At 38.8% G+C, this 22279-nt stretch overlaps 1 protein-coding gene across 2 annotated transcripts in view; it reads right to left on the bottom strand.

The window, feature by feature from the left end:
* Nucleotides 1-16857: 16857 nt before the first annotated feature.
* Nucleotides 16858-22279, bottom strand: part of LOC138317988 (regulator of G-protein signaling 7-like) — a 58744-nt gene continuing 53322 nt past the window's right edge. The window contains exons 4-5 of one of the 2 annotated variants that reach the window (XM_069259995.1): nucleotides 18651-18701; nucleotides 16858-17537 (exon numbers count right to left, since the gene is read on the bottom strand). In XM_069259995.1, coding sequence (XP_069116096.1) covers nucleotides 17458-17537; nucleotides 18651-18701 — 131 coding nt within the window. In that variant the 3' untranslated portion in view covers nucleotides 16858-17457. The remainder of the gene's footprint in view (nucleotides 17538-18650; nucleotides 18702-22279) is intronic. The other variant, XM_069259994.1, reaches the window with a different exon arrangement.

The raw sequence follows: 22279 nt of genomic DNA, 5'->3' as shown, positions 1-22279 counted from the left end.
TAACGGTCACCTGAGTTAGAATATATAATGAAACAAATAATGAAACAAATTAAAGACATATTATGATATAAACACTATATGCTGGGCCTTGAAGTTAGTCAGTGATTTATAAATTTGACTTTTTAGACTATGAAGAGTATTTGCTTCCATCAAACCTGTGAACTTAGAAGTATTTTTTGAAATCTTAATCATTTTGACCCTGTTTGGTCCTGCCCCTAAAGGTTATCGAGGACTGATATGGATGTTAAAATGCTATATCTTAGGCTAATAATTCTAATTAAGTTTGACTACTTTCCTATGAAAATTTGGCAAATAATGTTCACAAATGTTTTTTCCTATATAAACTAAAGTAAACTTGACCCCTCCCAAAGAGGAAACGTGAGACCCCAGGGTCATATAATTACAAATTTTATAAAAACACACTTAAGACCTTTTCATCTATAAAGTGTATTTGATTCTACCATTTGCAGAATTTTAGAAGAATATTTTTGAAGTTTTATCCTATTTGACCTTTTTTGGCCCCACCCCTCTGCCCCCAGGGGGTCGGCCTGGAACGACTCTTGTCTTCTAATGATCTAAAACTTCTACAGGATTTAGGCCTCTTTCTTTCAAAGTCATTTGAACTGAGGAAAGCTGGCTTGATAAGTTGTTGCTTTGATCTACTGTGTGTTATATACATGTATGTTTTGCTATCGATCCATTTTATGTGGATGTAAGAAGCAATAAAATTGAATTGAATTGAATTGAATTGAAATATATACTGCTAATGGGCCAATTATCATTACCCGAGTATCTTACGGACAACGAAGGATAGTTGTACCAGGCCTGGCCGGATATCGGACGATGCTTAAACGAATATGTGAAGGATATGTGGCCGATTATGAAATTCTACGGGACACCAGAGAGATTTTAACTTCGACTCTCTTCGGGTACGTCCCCGATGTCTCTTCGGGTACGTCTGTGATGCTGTGTGTCTGAGAGCCCCGACCACCGGCCCGCTGTTGCCCGGCCGGAGGCCAAGCAAAAATGGCTAAAATCCATGCTGGGAGTACATCTTAAGTTTTATCGGAAGGGGTTATGACCAAAGTATAAGTACTGAACTATACGGACGTCCACTATAAATACTGTATTACTGTCACATGAATCGTTTCTAGATGTTAACCGGATCCTTATTATCATCGTCGCAAAGTTCTACAAGAAAATAGACATCTTCTTTCTACACTGATCAGAAACTTAACTTATAGAATCTCTCTCTCTCTCTCTCTCTCTCTCTCTCTCTCTCTCTCTCTCTCTCTCTCTCTCTCTCTCTCTCTCCCCCACTCTCTCTCTCTCTCTCTCTCTACTAGAATTACATATGTATACATGCAAGGAAAAGAATATTTATAGAGCTAAACACCTGTATTATCGGATGATGAAATCTGCATCCTTGTCCTCTGAAGGAATACGTCTAACACAATTTTCTTGCCTTTATTCTGCTTTTAAAACAACATCCCGTTTTTTGCATTTTAAGTTTCCGCACTCGTGATATTTTTGCTACATGTATATCAATGTATTCGGTATAATTTCAGTGACTTTTACGGCTTTTATTTTCGATCTTTTATTTTTAATATATTATGAAATATTGCAAAATATTATTAACTTATGAAAGAGCAAAGCCTGTGAAATTTTCAGAATATCCGTGGAGAAACAATATGCTAGATACGATCAAAAAATGTTGAACTGTCTTAAATTTATTTATAAATATTGTGTCTGGATCCCATAATTTGTTGCATATTACAGTTTCAGTCGAATAACTGCATTAACTACTGATTGAGATAAATCAGGTTTTTTTTCACTCTTATCTTTGTTCTTTGATTGTCATCTCTACTAATGAAGAGAAAAAATCAATCTCAATATTTTTTTTTCTAATGTCTATTCACAGCTATATTTATTTATTTTATTTATATTTGGCTAGAAAGTACCTACATGTATATACTGATCACCTGACACTCACCAATCTACTCTTCATATAATGTATTGATATGGTACAGGTGGTTAAATTTACACATCAAATGCGGGCTTAATGAACCGTCGTTTATTGAGAGTTCCCGCAAATACACGTGGTGACGTCGGTAAAAAAAATGTGCGTAACTTTATAACGTCATTTATTCCGACGTCATAATCGCCGCATCTGGGCCCATTTTGTCAGTCACCGTCACATATATCTTATCCAATATATCTTTTTGTTATGTAATTTATCCTATATGTCTTTCCTTATGTATTTTATCCTATATGTCTTTCATTATGTATTTTATCCTATATACCTTTCATTATGTATTTTATCCTATATGTCTTTCATTATGTATTTTATCCTATATGTCTTTCATTATGTATTTTATCCTATATGTCTTTCATTATGCATTTTATCCTATTTGTCTTTCCTTATGTATTTTATCCTATATGTCTTTCGTTATGTATTTTATCCTATGTCTTTCATTATGTATTTTATCCTATATGCATTTCATTATATCTTTCATTATGCATTTTATCCTATTTGTCTTTCCTTATGTATTTTATCCTATATGTCTTTCGTTATGTATTTTATCCTATATGTCTTTCCTTATGTATTTTATCCTATATGTCTTTCGTTATGTATTTTATCCTATGTCTTTCATTATGTATTTTATCCTATATGCCTTTCATTATATCTTTCATTATGCATTTTATCCTATTTGTCTTTCCTTATGTATTTTATCCTATATGTCTTTCGTTATGTATTTTATCCTATATGTCTTTCATTATGTATTTTATCTTATATGTCTTTCATTATGTATTTTATCCTATATGCCTTTCATTATATCTTTCATTATGTATTTTATCCTATATGTCTTTCATTTATATATTTTATCCAATATATCTTTCGTTATGTATTTTATCCTATATGTCTTTCATTATGTATTTTATCTTATATGTCTTTCATTATGTATTTTATCCTATATGCCTTTCATTATATCTTTCATTATGTATTTTATCCTATATGCCTTTCATTATGTCTTTCATTATGTATTTTATCTTATATATCTTTCATTATGTATTTTATCCTATATGCCTTTCATTATGTCTTTCATTATGTATTTTATCTTATATGTCTTTCATTATGTATTTTATCCAATATGTCTTTCATTATGTATTTTATCCAATATGTCTTTCATTATGTATTTTATCCAATATGTCTTTCATTATGTATTTTATCCTATATGCCTTTCATTATGTATTTTATCCAATATGTCTTTCATTATGTATTTTATCCTATATGCCTTTCATTATGTATTTTATCCAATATGTCTTTCATTATGTATTTTATCCTATATGCCTTTCATTATGTATTTTATCCAATATGTCTTTTGTTATGTAATTTATCCTATATGCCATTTGTTATTTATTTTGTCCTATAACTCATTTGTAATGCTGTATGCTGTTTGTTATGTATTTTGTCCTATATGGCTTTTGTTATTTGTTTTGTCCTATATGCTGTTTGTTATTTGTTTTGTCCTATATATCGTTTGTTATTTGTTTTGTCCTCTATATCTTTTGTTATTTGTTATGTCCTATGTATCGTTTGTTATTTGATTTGTCCTATATATCGTTTGTTATTTGTTTTGTCCTATATATTGTTTGTTATTTGTTTTGTTCTATATATTGTTTGTTATTTGTTTTGTCCTATATATTGTTTGTTATTTGTTTTGTTCTATATATCGTTTGTTATTTGATTTGTCCTATATATCGTTTGTTATTTGTTTTGTCCTATATGTCGTTTGTTATTTGTTTTGTCCTATATATCGTTTGTTATTTGTTTTGTCCTATATATCGTTTGTTATTTGTTTTGTCCTATATATTGTTTGTTATTTGTTTTGTCCTATATATCGTTTGTTATTTGTTTTGTCCTATATGTTGTTTGTTATTTGTTTTGTCCTATATATCGTTTGTTATTTGTTTTGTCCTATATGTCCTTTGTTATTTGTTTTGTCCTATATATCGTTTGTTATTTGTTTTGTCCTCTAAGTCTTTTGTTATCTCTTTGTCCTTTATGTTGTTTGTTATTTGTTTTGTCCTATATATCGTTTGTTATTTGTTTTGTCCTATATATTGTTTGTTATTTGTTTTGTCCTATATGCTGTTTGATATTTGTTTTGTTCTATATGCCTTTTATTATTTGTTTTATAATACGTCCGTATGGCCTATGCCCGTATGGCCTATAACCTCAGTGTCATATCTCCCATTGTCTATAATCTCTGTCCTACTGGTCTTTGTCCTATATTTGGTTTCCTATGTCATTTTTTCCTGGAACGTTTCATCAATAGTGAGGTGACAACACGGCGGCAGCTACAGAGATGTAACAGTGAACAGATTACTGGTCAATATTTCTCTGTTTTGATGGGTGTATAGAGACACATAAGGCTAGACACATACTCCGATCACTGTACTCTCGGTCCATATATAGCCACATACTGACCATTCTCGCCTAAAATATCATTTGTTATAAGCTTAGTACTAATGTACTTATTTGCTTTGGATGACCTTGACCTTTTAATGCCAATTATTTTCCTGTTTTGGATCTGATTACATCCATTTATTTTGTATGTTCATCATTGGAATTTCAGAAAAAATCAATTCCACCAAAAAATGAAATTGTCAATAATTATTCCTCATTTGTTGCTAATTGCTCATATCTTTTACTTGTTAATCGATGCAATTTCAGAAAAAAATCTATTTACTGAAAAAAAATATATAGTTACACTGAAACAAGAGGCCCATGGGATTTAATGGTCACCTGAGTTAGAATATATAATGAAACAAATAATGAAACAAATTAAAGACATATTATGATATAAACACTATATGCTGGGCCTTGAAGTTAGTCAGTGATTTATAAATTTGACTTTTTAGACTATGAAGAGTATTTGCTTCCATCAAACCTGTGAACTTAGAAGTATTTTTTGAAATCTTAATCATTTTGACCCTGTTTGGTCCTGCCCCTAAAGGTTATCGAGGACTGATATGGATGTTAAAATGCTATATCTTAGGCTAATAATTCTAATTAAGTTTGACTACTTTCCTATGAAAATTTGGCAAATAATGTTCACAAATATGTTTTTCCTATATAAACTAAAGTAAACTTTGGACCCCTCACAAAGAGGAAATGTGAGACCCAGGGTCCATATAATTTACTAATATTTTATAAAAACACACTTCAAGGTAGGTCATACTTTTGAGAAATCGCGCCAATTCATTTGACGCTATACCGGAAGTTGCGGAGGTGTGTTTTGAATTCCAGAATGGTTTCCGATCGCCACGGGATCACACTTGGATATTTTTTCAATAGGTGAAAATTGTTACATATAATATTGAATGTTAAAATCATTAATAATTCAAATAAAAAGCAAGTGAAGTGAAAATTATATGCTATTTCTGAGGTTTTTGCGGTCTGGTCGTAAATGGGAATGGATCAAACACCGGAAGTGCCGTTCGTCGTTATTAAATCATAAGACGGGACCCCTGGCCGGACCGAAACATTCGAAATTCCGGAAATTCTAAAAATCGCTACGGATTTCTTTAAACACACAATTTGGAGAAAATCTTAAAAAACAAACAGACATAACCAGATATAATATCAACAAAAACCGTATGAATTGATGTGATTGTTGGAAATTTTTTTGCGGCATGATTTTTCAAAAAAATAGTCAAAATATAACCCATCTTAGCACTAGATGAAATGGGATGGTAGGGTTGCGAGTTACAAAATTCAAGCTTACAAAATTGTGAAATTTTTGATCGAGGACCCCGTGTTTTTATATGATATTTGAAAAAACATATTTACTTGGGCATATCATATACAAAATATTGTGAAATTGACATGGGTTTTCATTTCATTTTTGGCCTATTCATTGATTTTTTTTCGGAGCGAAAATAACTTAAAGACCTTTTCATCTATAAAGTGTATTTGATTCTACCATTTGCAGAATTTTAGAAGAATATTTTTGAAGTTTTATCCTATTTGACCTTTTTTGGCCCAACCCCTCTGCCCCCAGGGGGTCGACCTGGACCAATATGGATATGATGTTAAAATTTTATCTCAGGCTAATAATTCTAACCGAGTTTGACTCGTTTCCAATGAAAATTGAGCAAAAAATGCTCATAGATGTGTTTTCACTATATAAACTATAGTAAATTTGACACCCTCCCCAGAGGAAATGTGAGACTCCGGGGTCATGTAATTCACAATTTTTGTAAAGGACCTTAAGACCTTTCTATCTGTGAAAAGTATTTGATTCTACCATTTCCAAAATTTCAGAAGAAGATTTTTGAAGTTTTAGCCTATTTGACCCTTTTGACCCCGCCCCTAAGGCCCCTGGGCGTCAGTCATAGAAAATTTGTTAATAGGATTAAATGGCCATCTCATACTGATTATTCTGACAACATTTGACTCATTTCCTATTACAAATGACCAAATAATGCTCAAAAATGTATTTTCCCAATATAAACTATAGTAAACTTAACCTCCTCCCCAGGGGGAAACTAGAGACCCCAGGGTCATATAATTCACAATTTTTGTAAAGGACCTTAAGACCTTTCTATCTACGGACATACGACGTATGACGACGGACAAACGGCGATTAGAATAGGTCACTTGAGACTGTCTCAGGTGACCTAAAAATGCAGATAAAGCAATACCTGCTTCTAAAACATGTATTCATTTGAAGCATTTATATTGTGAAAAGAAACTTGTGCAATATAATGAATAATTAGCTGAAAAATTTAACTGCTGTGGAATAAAACATTAAGAATCTACAATAGAAGCGATCTGATATTCAGTGACGTTGCCCATGAATTATATCAGCATATGTCACTAGTGTAATGTAGCCTCTTGCGATTTTCATTGGCTGTGAAAATCTATAGTGATGTCACTGCAGAAACATTATTAAATGAAGTGACGTCAGGATTCAAAAATGCCGGGAAAAAATGAATTCATTCCTCTTGTGGATTCTGCAGCACATTTACATTTTGAAAGCGAAATTCTCCAAAATGTGGTTAGTTGTAATTATGTGATAAAAAGTATCTAATTGATAGTAATTAAAAACTGAATAATCCCAAAACCTAGCTATATCAGCCAAATATGCAGGTCCGTGTGGCATCTGGTTTAGAAAAGTTCCAATGTATATCTAACAAGAGGCCAGAGGGCCTGTATCGCTCACCTGGTTTGTAATGCCAAATAATTTTCTGAACACAGGTTCATTGTTTCTTTTCTGAAGGAATTTTAATATTAACCTCTAAATCCCTCTATTGGGCCCCACCCCTCCTGCCCCCTGGGGGTCAGAGCCAAAATTTATACAAGTTCTGTTCCCCTTCCACAAAGGATGTTTCTGTCCAAATTTGGTTACAATCCATGCAGAACTCTATGAGAAGTAGCGATTTAAAGGATTTACCTCTATTTCCCCTATTGGGCCCCACCTCTCCTACCCCCAGGGGATCAGAGCCAAAATTTATAAAAGTTCTGTTCCTCTTCCCCCAAGGATGTTTGTGGCCAAATTTGGTTACAATCCATGCAGAACTCTAGGACAAGTAGCGATTGATAGAATTTACCTCTATTTCCCCTATTGGGCCCCGCCCCTCCTGCCCCCTGAGGGTCAGAGCCAAAATTTATACAAGTTCTGTTCTCCTACCCCCAAGGATGTTTGTGGCCAAATTTAGTTACAATCCATACAAAACACTAGGACAATTAAGTAGCAATTTATAGAATTTACCTATAATTCCCCTATTGGGCCCCGCCCCTTCTGCCCCGGGGACCAGAGCCAAAATTTATACAAACTTAGTTCTTATTCTCCAAAGGATATTTCTGGCCAAATTTGGTTACATTCCATGCAGAACTCTATGACTAGTAGCGAATTAAAGGATTTACCTCTATTTCCCCTATTGGGCCCCACCCCTCCAGCCCCCGGGGGGCCAGAGCCAAAATTTATACAAGTTCTGTTCCCCTTCCCCCAAGGATGTTTGTGGCCAAATTTTGTTACATTCCATTCAGAACTCTATGACAAGTAGCGATTTAAAGTATTTAATTCTATTTCCCCTATTGGGCCCCGCCCCTCCTGCCCCCGGGGTGTCAGAGCAAATATTTATACAAGTTCTGTTCCCCTTCCCCCAAGGATGTTTGTGGCCAAATTTGGTTACAATCCATGTAGAACTCTATGACAAGTAGCGATTTAAAGGATTTACCTCTATTTCCCCTATTGGGCCCCGCCCCTCCTGCCCCCGGGGGGTCAGAGCCAAAATTTATACAAGTTCTGTTCCCCTTCCCCCAAGGATATTTGTGGCAAAATTTAGTTACAATCCATGCAGAACTCTATGACTAGTAGCGATTTAAAGGATTTACCTCTATTTCCCCTATTGGGCCCCGCCCCTCCTGCCCCCGGGGGTCAGAGCCAAAATTTATACAAGTTCTGTTCCCCTTCCCCCAAGGATGTTTGTGGCCAAATTTGGTTACAATCCATGTAGAACTCTATGACAAGTAGCGATTTAAAGGATTTACCTCTATTTCCCCTATTGGGCCCCGCCCCTCCTGCCCCCGGGGGGTCAGAGCCAAAATTTATACAAGTTCTGTTCCCCTTCCCCCAAGGATATTTTGTGGTAAAATTTAGTTACATTCATGTAGACCTCTATGACTAGTAGCGATTTAAAGGATTTACCTCTATTTCCCCTATTGGGCCCCGCCCCTCCTGCCCCCGGGGGTCAGAGCCAAAATTTATACAAGTTCTGTTCCCCTTCCCCCAAGGATGTTTGTGGCCAAATTTGGTTACAATCCATGTAAAACTCTATGACAAGTAGCGATTTAAAGGATTTACCTCTATTTCCCCTATTGGGCCCCGCCCCTCCTGCCCCCAAGGGGGTGTCAGAGCCAAAATTTATACAAGTTCTGTTCCCCTTCCCCCAAGGATATTTGTGGCAAATTTTAGTTCAATCCATGTAGAACTTGGGACTATGACAGTAGCGATTTAAAGGATTTACCTATATTTCCTCTATTGGGCCCCGCCCCTCCTGCCCCCGGGGGGTCAGAGCCAAAATTTATACAAGTTCTGTTCCCCTTCCCCCAAGGATGTTTGTGGCCAAATTTAGTTACAATCCATGTAGAACTCTATGACAGAAGCAATTTAAAGGATTTACCTCTATTTCCCTATTGGGCCCCGCCCCTCCTGCCCCCGGGGGGTCAGAGCCAAAATTTATACAAGCTCTGTTCCCCTTCCCCAAAGGATGTTTGTGGCCAAATTTGGTTTCAAAATCCATGTAGAACTCTATGACAAGTAGCGATTTAAAGGATTTACCTCTATTTCCCCTATTGGGCCTCTATTTCCGCCTATTGAGATGTTGTACCCATGTGTTGGTGGCTATGGACACAGACAACATGTGTGATGGTATGTTGACCTATACAGATGACCTTGAGCCAGTCAGTGACAGAGACCATCAGATGTTGTACCCATGTGTTGGTGGCTATGGACACAGACAACATGTGTGATGGTATGTTGACCTATACAGATGACCTTGAGCCACCTTTAGTCAGTGACAGAGACCATCAGATGTTGTACCCATGTGTTGGTGGCTATGGACACAGACAACATGTGTGATGGTATGTTGACCTATACAGATGACCTTGAGCCACCATTTAGTCAGTGACAGAGACCATCAGATGTTGTACCCATGTGTTGGTGGCTATGGACACAGACAACATGTGTGATGGTATGTTGACCTATACAGATGACCTTGAGCCAGTGACAGAGACCATCAGATGTTGTACCCATGTGTTGGTGGCTATGGACACAGACAACATTGTGTGATGGTATGTTGACCTATACAGATGACCTTGAGCCAGTGACAGAGACCATCAGATGTTGTACCCATGTGTTGGTGGCTATGGACACAGACAACATGTGTGACGGTATGTTGACCTATACAGATGACCTTGAGCCACTTTAGTCAGTGACCGAGACCATCAGATGTTGTACCCATGTGTTGGTGGCTATGGACACAGACAACATGTGTGATGGTATGTTTGACATATACAATGACCTTCAGCCTCCTTGAGTCAGTGACAGAGACCATCAGATGTTGTACCCATGTGTTGGTGGCTATGACACAGACAACATATGTGATGGTATGTTGACCTATACAGATGACCTTGAGTCAGTGACCAGAGACCTTCAGATGTTGTACCCATGTGTTGGTTGCTATGTGACACAGAAAATTTCCATGGTAATTAAAGCAGATCCTTTGAGATTTGTAGCCAGTGATTTCAGAATATCCTTGACCATTAGATGTTGTAGAAATGAGTTGTCAAAGTGGCTTTTGGACACAGACAGAGATTATGTGCTCGGTAAAATGATTATACAAATAATTGAGCCATTAGTCAGATGACAGAGCCATCAGATGTTACCCATGAATCATGGCTATGGACAAGAGAACATATACATGATATTGTTGTCAATATTGAGCTTACAGAAATCTGTAGTATTGTTGTCATTTTTGACTATCAGTGACAGTGACTCATTGGGAAAAAGTAACCATGGGATGCCATTAGGGTTGCTAGGTGCTATGCCTCGACAAAGACAAAAAATAATGTGTGATATGTTGACAGTATTTACAGGCATTCATGCTTGGATAACCCATTCAGAGACCATCAATGTGTACCCATGTGTTGGTGGCTCAAAAAACATTCATCAGACAAATATTTTGCAAAAGTGGATGTGTTGTCTGCATCTTGATTTATCGCACAGAAATGTACATTTTCATGCCATCTAATGACCTTGACAGTTGACCTTGAAACCCAATCCCAATTGACCTTTGACCTTTGTTAATGGAAAGCAATCTTAAGAAAGTACCTGATGTAATGAAGGTTTGTTTAAAGATTGGCTGAAAGGAGTTATTGCATGGAAACCTCTTTGCGAATATGTGGTTTATGCATAACTGTCACCAAAAGAGTGATCCCTCTGAAGACTCTGCTTTTGCAAAGGTCTTTGTAATATCTTATGCTCACACAATACCTCATTTATAGAAATTGACATGGCAGTGACAGAGACCATTAGATGTTGTACCCATGTGTTGGTGGCTATGGACATAGACAACATGTGTGATGGTATGTTGACTTATACAGATGACCTTGAGCCACCTTGAGTCAGTGACAGAGACCATCAGATGTTGTACCCATGTGTTGGTGGCTATGGACACAGACAACATGTGTGATGGTATGTTGACCTATACAGATGACCTTGAGCCACCTTGAGTCAGTGACAGAGACCATCAGATGTTGTACCCATGTGTTGGTGGCTATGGACACAGACAACATGTGTGATGGTATGTTGACTTATACAGATGACCTTGAGCCACCTTGAGTCAGTGACAGAGACCATCAGATGTTGTACCCATGTGTTGGTGGCTATGGACACAGACAACATGTGTGATGGTATGTTGACCTATACAGATGACCTTGAGCCACCTTGAGTCAGTGACAGAGACCATCAGATGTTGTACCCATGTGTTGGTGGCTATGGACACAGACAACATGTGTGATGGTATGTTGACCTATACAGATGACCTTGAGCCAGTGACAGAGACCATCAGATGTTGTACCCATGTGTTGGTGGCTATGGACACAGACAACATGTGTGATGGTATGTTGACCTATACAGATGACCTTGAGCCACCTTGAGTCAGTGACAGAGACCATCAGATGTTGTACCCATGTGTTGGTGGCTATGGACACAGACAACATGTGTGATGGTATGTTGACCTATACAGATGACCTTGAGCCAGTGACAGAGACCATCAGATGTTGTACCCATGTGTTGGTGGCTATGGACACAGACAACATATGTGATGGTATGTTGACCTATACAGATGACCTTGAGCCAGTGACAGAGACCATCAGATGTTGTACCCATGTGTTGGTGGCTATGGACACAGACAACATATGTGATGGTATGTTGACCTATACAGATGACCTTGAGCCAGTGACAGAGACCATCAGATGTTGTACCCATGTGTTGGTGGCTATGGACACAGACAACATGTGTGATGGTATGTTGACCTATACAGATGACCTTGAGCCACCTTGAGTCAGTGACAGAGACCATCAGATGTTGTACCCATGTGTTGGTGGCTATGGACACAGACAACATGTGTGATGGTATGTTGACCTATACAGATGACCTTGAGTCAGTGACAGAGACCATCAGATGTTGTACCCATGTGTTGGTTGCTCTTGAAACAGGCAACATGTGTGATGGTATGTTGACCTATACAGATGACCTTGAGTCAGTGACAGAGACCATCAGATGTTGTACCCATGTGTTGGTGGCTATGGACACAGACAACATGTGTGATGGTATGTTGACCTATACAGATGACCATTTAGTCAGTGACAGAGACCATCAGATGTTGTACCCATGTGTTGGTGGCTATGGACACAGACAACATGTGTGATGGTATGTTGACCTATACAGATGACCTTGAGCCAGTGACAGAGACCATCAGATGTTGTACCCATGTGTTGGTGGCTATGGACACAGACAACATATGTGATGGTATGTTGACATATACAGATGACCTTGAGTCAGTGACAGAGACCATCAGATATTGTACCCATGTGTTGGTGGCTATTGACACAGACAACATATGTGATGGTATGTTGACATATACAGATGACCTTGAGCCAGTGACAGAGACCATCAGATGTTGTACCCATGTGTTGGTGGCTATGGACACAGACAACATGTGTGATGGTATGTTGACCTATAGAGTACCTTGTGCCAGTGACAGAGACCATCAGATGTTGTACCCATGTGTTGGTGGCTATGGACACAGACAACATATGTGATAGTATGTTGACCTATACAGATGACCTTGAGCCAGTGACAGAGACCATCAGATGTTGTACCCATGTGTTGGTGGCTATGGACACAGACAACATATGTGATAGTATGTTGACCTATACAGATGACCTTGAGCCAGTGACAGAGACCATCAGATGTTGTACCCATGTGTTGGTGGCTATGGACACAGACAACATGTGTGATGGTATGTTGACCTATACAGATGACCTTGAGTCAGTGACAGAGACCATCAGATGTTGTACCCATGTGTTGGTGGCTATGGACACAGACAACATGTGTGATGGTATGTTGACCTATACAGATGACCTTGAGTCAGTGACAGAGACCATCAGATGTTGTACCCATGTGTTGGTGGCTATGGACACAGACAACATGTGTGATGGTATGTTGACCTATAGAGATGACCTTGAGCCAGTGACAGAGACCATCAGTTGCTGTACCCATGTGTTGGTGGCTATGGACACAGACAACATATGTGATTGTATGTTGACATATACAGATGATCTTGAGCCAGTGACAGAGACCATCAGATGTTGTACCCATGTGTTGGTGGCTATGGACACAGACAACATGTGTGATGGTATGTTGACTTATACAGATGACCTTGAGCCAGTGACAGAGACCATCAGATGTTGTACCCATGTGTTGGTGGCTATGGACACAGACAACATGTGTGATGGTATGTTGACCTAAACAGATGACCTTGAGTCAGTGACAGAGACCATCAGATGTTGTACCCATGTGTTGGTGGCTTGAAGGCTGAAAATCAATGTCTACCACTATAAGCCTATCTGCTCCCTAATATTCAAGCTCTGTGCACACTCTGCATATATGTTGGGAATAAGATGTCTGAGCTGTCACAGTGACAGCTTTGTGAAATACATTGGGAAAATAGCTTTACATTTGTGTTTGGGTTCATAGCATAAAGATATCCAGATTTTGTGAAAGGATCCACATTATTCCAATAAATCATATGTGTAAGTTCTAACAACGTTTGATATAAACTTTCACTACAAATGTTCTGCATACAATTTTATATCTTTAACCTAACTTAACGTCAAAACGCTTTATGCTTGATCTTTTCAGTAGCTATTATACAAAGAAAGAGAATAGATCATAGCAGGCATTTAGTGCTATAGAATTTTCAATAGCAGTGGAATTGCAATCAACGTTTCTGCTTTGAGTTGTTCCATTTGCACAGGAATCGTAACAGATTTAGTTTAGGAAATGTGAAGTTGAAAAGAGAACTGCAAAGAATATTTAGATATCTTTCTGCTATCAGTTGGCATTCATAGCCGATATGAAATCTAATCAAGAAATGACAAGGCAGGCGTTGATGGAATTTGGTTCTTCCACCACAGCTGGTGTAGCTATTGACTATTTGATCATACCTATCAGTGTACCGACAGCAGCAATAAATCAATCTATAAGTCACACCACGAAAAATCACAGTTATATCAGGCAAAACTAATACCAGGCCAGATACCCAATACCAGGCCATACTAATACCAGGCCATACCCAATACCAGGCCATACTAATACCAGGCCAAACTAATACCAGGCCATACTAATACCAGGCCAAACTAATACCAGGCCATACCCAATACCAGGCCATACTAATACCAGGCCATACTAATACCAGGCCATACCCAATACCAGGCCATACTAATACCAGGCCATACTAATACCAGGCCATACTAATACCAGGCCATACTAATACCAGGCCATACTAATACCAGGCCATACTAATACCAGGCCATACTAATACCAGGCCATACTAATACCAAGCCATACACAATACCAGGCCATACACAATACCAGGCCATACTAATACCAGGCCATACCCAATACCAGGCCATACCCAATACCAGGCCATACCCAATACCAGGCCATACTAATACCAGGCCATACCCAATACCAGGCCATACTAATACCAGGCCATACCCAATACCAGGCCATACTAATACCAGGCCATACTAATACCAGGCCATACTAATACCAGGCCATACTAATACCAGGCCATACTAATACCAGGCCATACTAATACCAGGCCATACCCAATACCAGGCCATACCCAATACCAGGCCATACCCAATACCAGGCCATACTAATACCAGGCCATACCCAATACCAGGCCATACTAATACCAGGCCAAACTAATACCAGGCCATACTAATACCAGGCCATACTAATACCAGGCCATACTAATACCAAGCCATACACAATACCAGGCCATACACAATACCAGGCCATACTAATACCAGGCCATACCCAATACCAGGCCATACTAATACCAGGCCATACCCAATACCAGGCCATACCCAATACCAGGCCATACTAATACCAGGCCATACCCAATACCAGGCCATACTAATACCAGGCCATACCCAATACCAGGCCATACTAATACCAGGCCATACTAATACCAGGCCATACTAATACCAGGCCATACTAATACCAGGCCATACTAATACCAGGCCATACTAATACCAAGCCATACACAATACCAGGCCATACTAATACCAAGCCATACACAATACCAGGCCATACCCAATACCAGGCCATACTAATACCAGGCCATACCCAATACCAGGCCATACCCAATACCAGGCCATACTAATACCAGGCCATACCCAATACCAGGCCATACTAATACCAGGCCATACCAATACCAGGCCATACACAATACCAGGTCATACTAATACCAGGCCATACCAATACCAGGCCATACTAATACCAGGCCATACTAATACCAGGCCATACTAATACCAGGCCATACTAATACCAGGCCATACACAATACCAGGCAATACACAATACCAGGTCAACCCAAAGTCATAACAGGCCATACCCAATACCAGGCCATACACAATACCAGGTCATACTAATACCAGGCCATACTAATACCAGGCCATACTAATACCAGGCCATACTAATACCAGGCCATACACAATACCAGGCAATACACAATACCAGGTCAACCCAAAGTCATAACAGGCCATACCCAATACCAGGCCATACACAATACCAGGTCAACCAAAAGTCACATAACGCCATATCTAATACCAGGCCATATCCAATACGAGGCCATACCCAATACCAGGCCAAGCTAAAGTTATACCAGGCCATACCAAATACCAGGCCATACACAATACCAGGTCAACCTAAAGTAGTAAAAGGCCATTCCCAATATCAGGTCACCCCAAAGTTATACAAGGCCATACCCAAAGTCATACCAGGCCATACCTAATACCAGGCCATATCCAATACGAGGCCAAGCCAAAGTCATACCAGGCCATACCCAACACCAGGTCGACCCAAAGATATACCAGGCAATACCCAATACCAGGTCAACCCAAAGTCATACCAGGCTATACTCAATACCAGGCAATACCCAATACCAGGTCAACCCAGAGTCATACCAGGCCATACCCAATACCAGGGGATACCCAATACCAGGTCAACCCAAAGTCATACCAGGCCATACCCAACAACTGGTCAACCCAGTCATTCAAGGTCATATAAAATATCTGGTCAACCGAAAGTCATGCCAGGCCATACCCAATACCAGGCCATACCCAATACCAGGTCAACCCAAAGTCATACCAGGTCATACCTAATACCAGGAAATACCCAATACCAGGTCAACCCAAAGTCATAACAGGCCATACCTAATACCAGGAAATACCCAATACCAGGTCAACCCAAAGTCATACCAGGTCATACCTAATACCAGGTCAACCCAAAGTTAATCAGACCATACCTAATACCAGGTCAACCCAGAGTCACACCAGGCCACACCTTATACCAGGTCAACCAAAAGTTATACCAAGTCATATCCAAGAATGCTTCCATCCAAATAGGGACCAAATGCTTCCATTTGTATGTAAAAAAGTTGCAGAAAAAGGGTTAAGGAAATGGTCACTCAAAGCTTAATGAATTGGTTTTGACTTTGTCTGGGGATCAAATGATAGAGAAAAGGATTACAAGGCATAACACCTCAGGTTATAAACTGTTTATTTCTCTGTCTGAATTATATGACATGTTTGGACTTCATTCTCTAGCAATACAAAAAAGGTTATACAGTGTATATAATTATACAGGTGTAATAAATATGTATCTACAAGGTCAAAGGAGTGTAATTCTCTCCATCAATGGTAATACTGGAAAACTAATCAGCTTGACCTTGACACAGAGCTTATTGCTCCTTAGGGCTTAGTACCTCTGGGGATAAATAACCTCATTTACTTAATTCTTTTTTTTCATAATTAACACTTGATGGGGATAAGAAGGACAAAGTAAGATCGTGGGAGGGGCCACAGAGATTCGGTAAGCTTGGCCAAGCATCAGTTCCTACAGATACTTCTAGCTCCAATCCTATCAGTTGGATGAAATTCCTCCATTACATGGAAACCCATCACAGTCTGATCCTGCCAAATTTATAGAGCTCATTCTGTCCCACGTCATTGCTGCCGTTTTAACAAGCTCAAGTGACTTGTGTATATTGACATACAATGGCTGAAATCCTCGTCCAGTCCTGATCATTAGACGGCATTAAGAAATAAATAGCCCGGATATTTGGCCATCAGGCTAATAGTCTCAAGATTTGGAAATGTCTGCTCACCTGAATGGAATATTTCATTAGTAAATTAGTATGCGATTCCATACAGGTAAAGATGTGTGAGAACTCGTCATCAATTATAGAGGGATGCTTCCAGGTGCGACAGTTTAATGACAAACTCCAACCTTTTGATAATGCAATATTTATCAGATTGGAGTCATTATGATAACCTTGAAATATAGATTCATTGATTTCAGAGCATTGTCAAATAGGCAGTTTCATTAACCTTTTGTACATGTAACAAGGTTAAGGTTAAATATTATTGACCGAGCTGTTAAACACAATGCATAAAATATGGATTATAAAATATGGATTTAATTCTGATAATCCAACTTTACATTTCATATATAACTCTAAGTTTCTTTGACTGTTTTCAAGTAAGGACCTTGAATAGCAGATGAACAAGATTTACTTAACCTGAATAGAATATTGAAGAAAGGTTTCCAAAACTTCCTTACTAATAATCAAAACAAATAATTGCTTATTATTGATATGTTGAATGAGAGATAAAAAGATTCCCCAAACTAATTAAATATTTCTTCTGGTATGTAGTGGAATGACAAGGATTCACTATTTGATATTTCAGTTCGTTTGGCGTTCTATAAGCTATTGCCTCAGTTTAGATTTCACCTTACAAGCATGTATGAAAAAGTCTAACGTTGCCATGAAATTTTCATTTTTTAATGAGTTTAAACAGTAATTTAAAACAATATTCATTATTCAACCTTTGTTCTTATGAGCAAGCACAAGAAAACAGAATTGATCTAATTGATACAACATTCCTTGGAGCAAGTTTTCAACTAATGAGCAATGTCAAAATGACCGTAAATTTATCACTTACTGGGATGTACCAGCTTATAGTTAGGAGCATATAGAAGGCAACAGCTGCTGGAGTCATAATACAACCCTGTCACATTTAAAGGCAAAATACACATCATTACACAAATTGAACTATTCCTGTACAGATGTGTAAGGTATTTCTGTACTCTGGATTCTCCACCACAAGTGCCAGAATCTTGGCAGCATTGGACTTACAAACTGGCTGTAAATTAAGAGTGTAAAGTTTATATACATATATATATATATAATGCTCCAGGCCTGTTAACTGTTTCTTACCTTGGTCTTCAACATCCACGTTCTTCATAATCCACGCTATCAGGTCCACGCCTAAGGGAGAAAGGAAAGGTAGACATCGTTAAAAGCAGTAATAAAGATGGCCGTAAGCTGTTTAAAGAACAATCAAATAACTTACTCAAGATAAAGAAGTCAGTCATGGTTTATATATAGAAAGCATAAAGCGCCGACAATTACATTATGCAACCGAGAAATTGATATACTAATCTCTTTTCTATTTCTATTGCAAACAGGTTGTTAGGTTCCATAAAACTTGTGTTCTTCATGTCCGTTGGCCTTTTAATACATTATGCATCACCAAGAGTTTTGATAATTACAAGGCTTACAATGCATAGGTTTTACTTTTACACAAACAAGTAAGAGATCATAATGAATTTTTGCAGTACTGCCAAAAATCATTATATTTACCCCTACATTGCAATGAAATGAGTAAATTATGGTCAGACCATGAAGTGAAGTTGTGGTCTACAATTTGAATTCACATTTTTACAGTGAGCTGTGCACTGTAGGATGACTTCTGTAGATATGTTTCCATCTACACATATTTAAAGCATAAAACCAAGAACCTTCACAGTGCATCAATCTTATGTCTTAAGGACGTTCCGAACAGTGATCGAATGCACCGTTCATTCGGACCTCCTCGGGTCAATGAGTGCATTCGGAAATGCACATGAAAACTCTTTTGTGACTAAGATTATGAAGAATAGCGATCTATATGTTATCTGTCTAACGATATCTTTCCTTTTAACGTTAAAATCAGGATAGTATAGTCGATAAACGGCGTATTTGTCGATATTGTACTTAGTTCGGTTTGCCGAAAGCTTGATACCCGCCAAATTCAAATTGATGTTGTTTGAATATCTGCCTCAAACGACTATTGAAGCTAAGATATCTTGACGATGGAAAGATAGATTTTGATAAAATATTTTTCCGCTAAAGCAATATAAAATCATGGATTGTCTAAAGGGTAATTGAAGTAAAATCTTTACATGGTATTTTCCAAAATCATTTTTCAGATTTTATAACCAGGCAAAATGATTGCTTATTTGTGCCATTTTTTAGCTTTGTATAGCATCAAATCGATGGCATCGTGACATAACATTAACAGGTATAACAATTTATATTATCAGACTATTACACTTTATAATATTCAATATATAAGATGTTCTTTATAAAAATATTACCGCTCGATTTTGGTCTAATAATATAATTCTGAAAAAAGTCATTTTTTTAGGGGGTAGGGGTATAGAAAGGCTAATTACTCAAAAATTCCGCGGTCAATTTTTTTTATATTCTTTCATCATAACCCAAACAACTGTTTTATTATGTGGACAAAAAATAAAGAAAATTAAACGACACAATTTTTTGAAATTAGGTATTTAAGTTGAAATTCAAATGCAAAAATTGGGCCTTTTTAGGCCTCATTTACACGCATTCGCGTGATAAATTCACAATTATTGTATTTTTAAGAGTGGACTATTTCAGTCAATTACCAAGCTTTGAAAATATGTGTGTAAAATTCTATTTTGAGAAACCAAGACGGTAAAATAGGGTTATTGAGAGTACAATATTTCCAAAACTGCACGGTCAAATTTCAAATAAAAGCCTTAATAAACAGTTTATCTACCAATCTTTAAGTGAGCAAATTTTAAAGAAAATTAAACGAGGGGAAATTTTTGGGCTTAACTGTATCGAACCACCTTAACTAATGTTTATATGGCATCTTACATGTTTGTCTTTCCATTTGAATTATTTTCACTGCTTAATTCATGAAACCTTATCATGGTTTCCAATACTTTACAGAAGAAATGTCAAAATTTTTGTCCCTTTATAGGGTTCATATAACTTTTAAATTATGCATTTGACCACTGTAAAGTTAAAATCATGTCATGGAAAATCTCCCAAGCATCCCATGTGCCAATGAGAGGGAGTATTTCCCAAGCATCCCATGTGATGATGAGAGGGAGTATCTCCCAAGCATCCCATGTGATGATGAGAGGGAGTATCTCCCAAGCATCCCATGTGATGATGAGAGGGAGTATCTCCCAAGCATCCCATGTGATGATGAGAGGGAGTATCTCCCAAGCATCCCATGTGATGATGAGAGGGAGTATCTCCCAAGCATCCCATGTGATGATGAGAGGGAGTATCTCCCAAGCATCCCATGTGATGATGAGAGGGAGTATCTCCCAAGCATCCCATGTGATGATGAGAGGGAGTATCTCCCAAGCATCCCATGTGACGATGAGAGGGAGTATCTCCCAAGCATCCCATGTGATGATGAGAGGGAGTATCTCCCAAGCATCCCATGTGATGATGAGAGGGAGTATCTCCCAAGCATCCCATGTGATGATGAGAGGGAGTATCTCCCAAGCATCCCATGTGATGATGAGAGGGAGTATCTCCCAAGCATCCCATGTGATGATGAGAGGGAGTATCTCCCAAGCATCCCATGTGATGATGAGAGGGAGTATCTCCCAAGCATCCCATGTGATATGAGAGGGAGTATCTCCCAAGCATCCCATGTGATGATGAGAGGGAGTATCTCCCAAGCATCCCATGTGATGATGATGAGGGAGTATCTCCCAAGCATCCATGTGATGATGAGAGGGAGTATCTCCCAAGCATCCCATGTGATGATGAGAGGGAGTATCTCCCCAGAAGCATCCCATGTGATGATGAGAGGGAGTATCTCCCAAGCATCCCATGTGATGATGAGAGGGAGTATCTCCCAAGCATCCCATGTGATGATGAGAGGGAGTATCTCCCAAGCATCCCATGTGATGTGAGAGGGAGTATCTCCCAAGCATCCCATGTGATGATGAGAGGGAGTATCTCCCAAGCATCCCATGTGATGATGAGAGGGAGTATCTCCCCAAGCATCCCATGTGATGATGAGAGGGAGTATCTCCCAAGCATCCCATGTGTATGACGCATCCATGTGATGGAGAGGGAGTATCTCCCAAGCATCCCATGTGATGATGAGAGAGGGAGTATCTCCCAAGCATCCCATGTGATGATGAGAGGGAGTATCTCCCAAGCATCCCATGTGATGATGAGAGGGAGTATCTCCCAAGCATCCCATGTGATGATGAGAGGGAGTATCTCCCAAGCATCCCATGTGACGATGAGAGGGAGTATCTCCCAAGCATCCCATGTGACGATGAGAGGGAGTATCTCCCAAGCATCCCATGTGATGAATGAGAGGGGGAGTATCTCCCAAGCATCCCATGTGATGATGAGAGGGAGTATCTCCCAAGCATCCATGTGACGATGAGAGGGAGTATCTCCCAAGCATCCCATGTGATGATGAGAGGGAGTATCTCCCAAGCATCCCATGTGATGATGAGAGGGAGTATCTCCCAAGCATCCCATGTGATGATGAGAGGGAGTATCTCCCAAGCATCCCATGTGATGATGAGAGGGAGTATCTCCCAAGCATCCCATGTGTGATGATGAGAGGGAGTATCTCCCAAGCATCCCATGTGATGAGAGGAGTGAAGCTCCAGGGAGTATCTCCCAAGCATCCCATGTGATGATGAGAGGGAGTATCTCCCAAGCATCCATGTGATGATGAGAGGGAGTATCTCCCAAGCATCCCATGTGATGAT

This window comes from Argopecten irradians, chromosome 3 (genome assembly GCF_041381155.1).
Source record: "Argopecten irradians isolate NY chromosome 3, Ai_NY, whole genome shotgun sequence".
NCBI classification, from domain to species: Eukaryota; Metazoa; Mollusca; class Bivalvia; order Pectinida; family Pectinidae; genus Argopecten; species Argopecten irradians.
The sequence above is the reverse complement of the archived record's forward strand: the minus strand, read 5'-3'. Positions and strand labels throughout refer to the sequence as shown.